The 7,720-nt window shown below is 39.6% G+C and overlaps 1 protein-coding gene across 1 annotated transcript in view; it reads right to left on the reverse strand.

Annotated features, from left to right (window-relative positions):
• Nucleotides 1–4,301: 4,301 nt before the first annotated feature.
• Nucleotides 4,302–7,720, reverse strand: part of PDCL (phosducin-like) — a 10,966-nt gene continuing 7,547 nt past the window's right edge. Inside the window, exon 3 of the mRNA XM_006834736.1 lies at nt 4,302–4,993. Within this exon, the coding sequence (XP_006834799.1) occupies nt 4,442–4,993 (552 nt within the window). The 3' untranslated portion in view covers nt 4,302–4,441. The remainder of the gene's footprint in view (nt 4,994–7,720) is intronic.

Raw genomic sequence — 7,720 nt, forward strand, 5'->3', positions numbered from 1 at the left:
GGGGGGGACTACAAAGGCAAGAAGTGACTGGCTTACAAGCTTTCAAGAGGGAACCTAGAGCTAGGGGGCATGGAGGAAGGCAGAATCACTATGTGATTCTGTGAGTACTATCCAATCTGTCTAGGCGGAGCTGATGAAATGAAATACAGATGGGTAACTCGTGATTCTGTAGTGAATGGTTATCAAGACTGATTGTGAGGGTTGGAAATGCAAAGGTAGACGTTTTATAGCAAGGAAGGGAGTGATTATTTCTCCAATCTAGGAGCAGAGGTCTCTGGGACAATCAATGGAGAAGAGCCGAGAGCGGGACCTTACCCAGGGAAGCTAGAGTGATGAAGCGGCTGGGGACTTTGGATCCAGAGAGGGAGAAGGACTATGGGCCAAAGACTTGGGGGGGAGGGTGGAGAGGGTAAGTGTAGAGGACAGGTTTCAAAAAATAAATAAATAATAAGGTGGAAAGGTGGATACTCACACAGTCTCAACTACATGTCATATATTATTTACTACAGACAAAAGGGAAAATAGTTGTATAATGTAGAGATCTGGCACTCACCGCTATAAGCAAGTGATTAACTTCAGGCCAATCAGGCAGCCCCTGACTTGATGCAGTAGAACTATGTGACATCACTTCCAGCCACATTATCACCAGAAAAAATGAGAAAATGATCAGAGATATCAAAACGTGGGGCATTCCTAAAATAGTTGATTTGGACTGTTCAAAAAACAGGGCTTTGAGCTGGTTAATTCATTAAACCATCTGCTAAGAATCTGATTTTCCACCCCAGATACTGAATCCCTTGGTGACCTTTATTATCTTGTTACAATGTAAAATGTGGATTCTAATTCCTATATGGGGTGGAAATGCCAACTCTCAGCAGGGGGTCAAACCAGATCAAAGCTGTATTTAAAAGTTGCTGACATGACATATATAAAAACAAAGTCCTGGGAGCAGTTTTAGCTTTAAAGAAATTTCAGTATGATCTTTGTTTGGATCCTAGATTTAAAATAGAAAAAGCTTGTAAAGAAGTTTGGGGAACAGATAGGGAAAATTGAATATGACCTGTATTTTGGAAATTCTTAAAGTATTTTAAATTTTCTTAGGTATGATAATAGTGTTGTAGTTAGGAGGGAGAATGACATTTTTACCAGATGCTTTCTTAATGGTGAGGTCAAATTGTCTGTATACCTATTTTCAAATGACTCTGGTAGCGTATTGGTTATGAATCGGGCTGCTCTGTGGGAGAAAGATGAGGCTTTCTGCTCCCGTAAAGATTTACAGCCTCGGAAACCCTGTTCAGGGTTGCTGTGGGTCGGAACCGACTCGACGGCACATAACAACAACAGTACAAAACAGGCACAGCAAATGTAGCAAAATATTTACTGTTGAAACTGAAGGATATGCAGGTGTCATTTGCAGTATTCTTTTACTTTTTAAGTTTTTAAGTTTTCAAATTAAAAGGTAGATTCTTAAAACTTTATTTTCAAAATGTGAGCATCAGAAGGGTCTTTGTTGTTAAGTGTTAATGAGACTGTTCACAGCAACCCGATATAGAGCTTCCTAGGAAAGGCTGATTTTTAGAGATCATCCAATTCAACCCCTTATTTTACAAATGGGGAAACTAAGGCCCAAGGAGAGCAAGAGACTTGTTCAAGGGTACACAGTTGGTTATGGAGCTAACATTCTTGTTAGCTAGTTTTCCTATTGCTGTCATCCATAGCAGAAAGCAGGGGTGCAGAAGGACACGGGTAAGGATTTGTGAGGAGTCAAGGTAGAAAAAGGATACCCCTCCACTGTTTCAGGTTGTGGGTCATACATAGCTGCAGTCTAAGAGATGGTCTTGATCTGCAATCCAGGCAAGTGCAAGAGATCCAGTTTAACTTCTTTTTCTTTAAATTCTCTCTCTTCTTTTCTTCCACTCACCCAAGTTCCCTGGTGACGCTGATGCTGCCAGTCTAGAGACCACACCCAGAGAGCCACAGTCACAGAACCACCCCAGGAAACAGACAGTTCTTGGTGTTACCATCCTAAAGATAAGAAAAACTGGTAGGCAAGGCCCTTTGAGGTAGACTAGGCCCCTCACCAGAAGCTACATCACCAGTGACTCAGCAAGGATGTCAGGCTCCAAAGAGCAGGCTGTTTTTACTACACCTGAGTTACGGATTATGTTTAATAACCCTAGGCATTCCCTTTACATGTCTGTTCACTTTATTTTTAAATTTCTGTTCCTGAAAGGCAAAGTCAAGATTCTGTGTGTAAATATATAATGCTTTTCATTTTCAGTGAGAACAGTTGTTTGTAAAATTCATTTTAAATGTTCCTGTTCACCTGTCCAATAACTCCTTTTCTAGAAATTTATCCTATGAGACCAATCTAAAATATGGCCCAAAATACAAAGATGTTCAATAAGTATTTTAGCAAAAAACAGGGAACCTAAATATCCACGATTCCAGGATTAGTTAAATAAATTATTGTCTAGTCAAATGATGGAATATTATGAAGGCATTACAAATTTTATTTAGAATTTTTAACATGACAGTGTTTATGACATAATGCTAAACACAACAGGACAGAGAACTAAGTTCAGTTAGTTCTCAATGTTATAAATATTGTTAGTTACCCTTGAGTTGATCCAGATTTCCGGCAGCCCCTGTGTGCAGAGTAGAGCTGCTCCACAGGGTTTTGAAGGCTGGGACCTTTTGGAAGCTGATGGCCACGCCTGTGTTCTGAGGTACTTCTGGGTGTTTCAACTCCCAACTTTTCAGCTAATAGTCAAATGCTTAATCACTTGTACCACAAGAAGAACACCGACAACAGTTGCCACGGCTTCTAATAATTTTCGGTACTTCCCATAATAAGCATATAAAGTTTTCTTAAATCAGAAAGACCATGCACGTTTTTTGTTGACTAACTACAACAGATTACATTTTCCCCCAGCCCCAGATTGAGCAATGTTAAAAGAACAAATTCCAAGGACAATCACTATTATAAACACAACAGACCAAAAAGACACTTGTAAAAATGACAACTGGGATAAGTTTTAGTTGGTGGAATTCTAAAGTTTTTAAATCTCTGTTTAGCTCAATTTTTATTATATTTGCTACAATGAATACTTATTGCTTCCGCAATAAAACTTCTGTTATTCTTTTTAAGAGAAAACCACCAAGCAAACTACAGTACATCTACACAATGGAATATCAATAACCCCTAAAAATAATGTTGTAGAAAAGTTATTTTACAGCATGAAAAAGTTTGATATAGTATTAGCTGAACATACTATAAAACAGTATGCCCAGAATGATCCCATTGTTTTGTTTAGAAACAAACATTCTACGTATACATAGAAAACACCTTGGAAGGAAATATACTGAAGTAGAAGAGTGTTTGACTCCAGGTGGCTGGATTAGATTATCCTCATTTTCTTGTTTTTATATTTTGGTAACATTTCCTCTATTGATCATAAACTGTTTTTTCAATGAGTTAAAAGAAATTTTAAAAAGTAAATCTATACTGATGCAAAAAAGTGACCTTGTTAAATAAGAGACCAAAGAGACACAGCAGGAGTAGCTCACAGAGAGATCCTGTTAAAAGGGCTTCCCAGCTTCACCCCAAGTTGATTCTGAGTCATGAGCACAGCCAGCATCGATCCTTCCTACTACTCTAGACTTAGTATCTTTGAGCAGGATGTCAACACCAAGAGCAGAGGTCACTCCTCTTGATGGGGTAAACTGACATCATCTGGAATCTTTAAACAAGACCCTGGTAGAGAGAGATCTATTATTGCCACTGAGTCAACTCCAATTCACAGGGACTCTAATACAGACAGGGTAGCTCTGCCCATAGCGTTTCCAAGGCTGACATCTCCATGGAGCAGAGTGTCACATCTTTCTCCCGCAGAGTGGATTCAAACAGCCAACTTTGTAGTTAGCAGTTGAGCACTTTAACCACTGTACCACCAGGGTTCCTTAAACAGGGTATGGGGGGAAATTAAGTGCTTTCTAGGGCTATGGATCTGATTATACTTCAGTATGATTTGTGATCATTTGATTAAGGAAATATACTATTTATACTTCAAATGAAACACTAACTAGAATTATACCCAAAGACCTGTCAGAGATCTCTGAGATCATCTGCAGACAATTTACAGTACACTGTGTTAAGGATGCTGTGTAAATATTGACTGGAGACAATAACAGAGATGTCATGCTAGTGATTCTTAAGTAAATAGTTTAAATGTCTGGCTTCCTGTTTACACAATTTTAAAATCTCTTTTTATGGCTAGCCATAAGGTGATTCAGCATTCTGATTTAATCTAAGAATTTACTGACTTTATACATAATAACAGAGACTACAAAGAACACCTGAAAAGCCAGAAGACACAGGAAGGAACAAAAATAAACACAGAGATGTATACAGAGAGATGTATGCAACTAGACTATCAGCTCAATCTATTTCCAGATCACTATCCTCACTGTGACAGGCAGCAGAATGACGCACAGATGTCAGCACCAAGACTTCCTTTTCTGGAAGTAATCCAAATTCCTGTAGAAAAGCTTCAAGGTCCACAGCAAAGAAATCTTCCCCCAGCTGGTCAGTGACACGAACAAAATTGCCAATCAATTCACCCCCCTTGTAGATCAGCAAGGCAGGCAGGGCATTCCTGGTGAACCGACTGCTGGCCCCAATAACTGAACTCTTTACTCGGCAGAATTTGACTGCTGGGTACTCCGCTGCGAGGCAGATCATGCACCCATTCATGGCTTCGGTCCCCAGAATACCATCCTCATAAATATGGACCATGATGAGGGTGCTTTTCTGTTCTTTATCAATCATGTCTAAAAACCCTTCTCCGCTGGGGATCTCAAAAACCTGCTTGAATTGAGGCCCCCTGTGAAGCTGCTGCCGCATCTCTTCCATTCTCTGTTTCCGGTACTGCTGTAGAAACTCTTCATCATCTTGGTCCTCATTCATCATGGCAAACTCCTTAAGAGTCATCTGCAGGACGAGCAAGTGAGCAGAAGAGTCAAAGAACAGAACACTGTAGAACAGTTAACATGCTGTGTGCTTCTATACGAGAGTGCTTCAAAAAGTTTATGGAAAAATTACACTACCTTTAATTCCACTTTTCATGAACTTTCTGAAGCTCCTTGTATATGAGGAACCATTCTAAGTGCTTTATTTGCATAAATGATTGAATTCTTATGATAATTACATTATGAAAACACCTGTTTTTGACCCAATTTTACAACTGAGGTTGTAAAACTTGTCATTATTTGTACAAGTTCATTATATTTAAGATGAGGATTTTTAAAAAAAATCCAGGCTTTTAACTACTACATCATATTCCTTCATAATGCAAATGTTGTTAAGTGCTGATGAATCGTTTAGACTCACAGCGACCCTGTATAGGGTTTCTAAGGAGTAACTAGTGGGTTTGAACCACAGACCTTGTGGACAGCAGTCCAGTGCCTATCGAACAGCAACACACCAGGAATCCAAATAGGTAATAGCAAATAAAGTCATTGTATGAGTTTTTTTCTTTTTGTAATTGTAACAATGAGTTAATTATTTTATCTACTTTTCAATTCTCGAAAAGACAGGACACTGAGGGTCTTCACCCCCACACAAGCACAAAACACAGTCACACACACTCTACAAACCTCTTTTTGATTTACTGCCAGTCACATGCAGTTTTGTTTTTAAGCAAGATTGCAAGGTGTATGCCAATTAAGTTGTAAACTACTTTTGCTACTTACCTTTATTATACATATTTCCTATTTCTTTTTTTAAATTCAAAGTGCCATACTTTGAGTATCATACCCCGACATCTAAAATTTACATAGTTTCCAGTTTAATTCTACTACAGGTAACTCAGCAGACAGGGACAGCCTTTCTCAAGAATGACCTATGTTATCTGTTGCTTTGTTCTGGTCTGTAACCTCAGTATAAGGAAGCAGCTGTTAGCAGTGGGTACACTGCCCTGCAACTAGTTTATGATACAGAACCTTCTTCCCAATCCTAGCCTGGCACAGTAAAAGACTGATGGGTCGGGGAATAGGGAGACTGGAACACAAAACATGTCGTTACTGTATTATAACTAGCACCATTCTGATTTACAGGTTTACTTATCATTCCCAGTTTTCTCCGTCTCCTAGCTCTCAATTCTACTGTTGTCTACCTGAGTGTCTCTTTTACAATCTTCAAGTTGAAATCCCTGAAACCACCCCACCTCACCCCCACTAACTTATCACGTAAGTCTTTCATTAGGTATTTAATTCTCACTTAATCCTCTAATCCTGACTGGATTTTCAACCAACAGCTGCATGTGCCATGTGATAGTTAAGGCTTTGTGACAACTTGGCCTGGCTTCTCTGTGGTTTGGCAGTTGTTGTTGTTGTTGTTGTTAGGTGCCATCGAGTTTGTACCAACTCATTGCAACTTTATGCACAGCAGAACGAAACACTGCCCGATCCTGGGCCAACCTCACAACTGTTGCCATGCTTGAGTCCATAGAGGCTGCCACTTGGCCAATCTATCTCGTTGAGGATCTTCCTCTTTTCGTCTGACCTTCCACCTTACCAAACATGATATCCTTCTCTAGCAACTGCTCCCTCCTGACAATATGTCTAAAGTACGAGAGACGAAGTTTGAGGATCTTGGCCTCTAAGGAGCACTCTGGCTGCACTTCTTCCAAAACGGATCTATTGGTTCTTTTGGCAGCCCATGGCACTTTCCATATTCTCCTCCAACACTGTAACTCAAAAGCATCAATTCTTCTATGGTCTTCCTTATTCACTGTGCAGCTTTCGCATGCATATGAGGTTATCGAAAATACCATGGCTTGGGTCAGGTGCACCTTAGTCCTCAAGCTGACATCTTTGCTCTTCAACACTTAAAAAAGGTCTTGTGCAGCACATTTGCCTAATGCAATACATTTTTTGATTTCTTGACTGCTGCTTCCATGAGTGTTGAAAGTTGATTCAAGAAGAATGAAGTCCTTGACAACTTCAATCTTTTCTCCATTGATAAGAATGTTGTTTATTGGTCCAGTGGTGAGGATTTTTGTTTTCTTTACATTGAGATGTAATCCATACTGAAGGCTGTGCTCTTTGATCTTCATCAGTAAATGTTTAAAGTCCTCTTTACTTTGAGCAAGCAAGGTTGTATCATCTGCATATTGCAGGTTGTTAATGAGTCTTTCTCCAATCCTGATGCCACGGTTTTTCTTCATATAACCCAGCTTCTCGGATGATTTGCTCAGCATACGGGTTGAATAAGTATGGTGAAAGAATACAATCTTGTCGCACACCTTTCCTAATTTTAAAACATTCAACGTTCCCATGTTTTGTTCAAACAACTGCCTCTTGGTCCAGGTACAGATTCCTCATGAGCACAATTAAGTGTTCTGGAATACTCAAAGTTGTCCATAGCTTGTCATGATCCACACATTCGAAAGCCTTTGTGTAGTCAATAAAGCACAGGTAAACATCTTTCTGACATTCTCTGCTTTCAGCCACGATCCATCGGATATCAGCAATGATATCACTTGTTCCACGGCCTCTTCTGAATTTGGCTTGAACATCTGGAAGTTCTCTGTCAGTGTATGCTTGCAGCTATTTCTGTAGTACCTTTAGTAAAACTTTACTCGCATGGGATATCAAAGAGATTGTCCGATGATTTTCGCATTCTGTTGGGTCACCTCTCTTTGGAATGGGCACAAAT

This window comes from Chrysochloris asiatica, unplaced genomic scaffold, assembly GCF_000296735.1.
Source record: "Chrysochloris asiatica unplaced genomic scaffold, ChrAsi1.0 scaffold00014, whole genome shotgun sequence".
Classification (NCBI taxonomy): Eukaryota; Metazoa; Chordata; class Mammalia; order Afrosoricida; family Chrysochloridae; genus Chrysochloris; species Chrysochloris asiatica.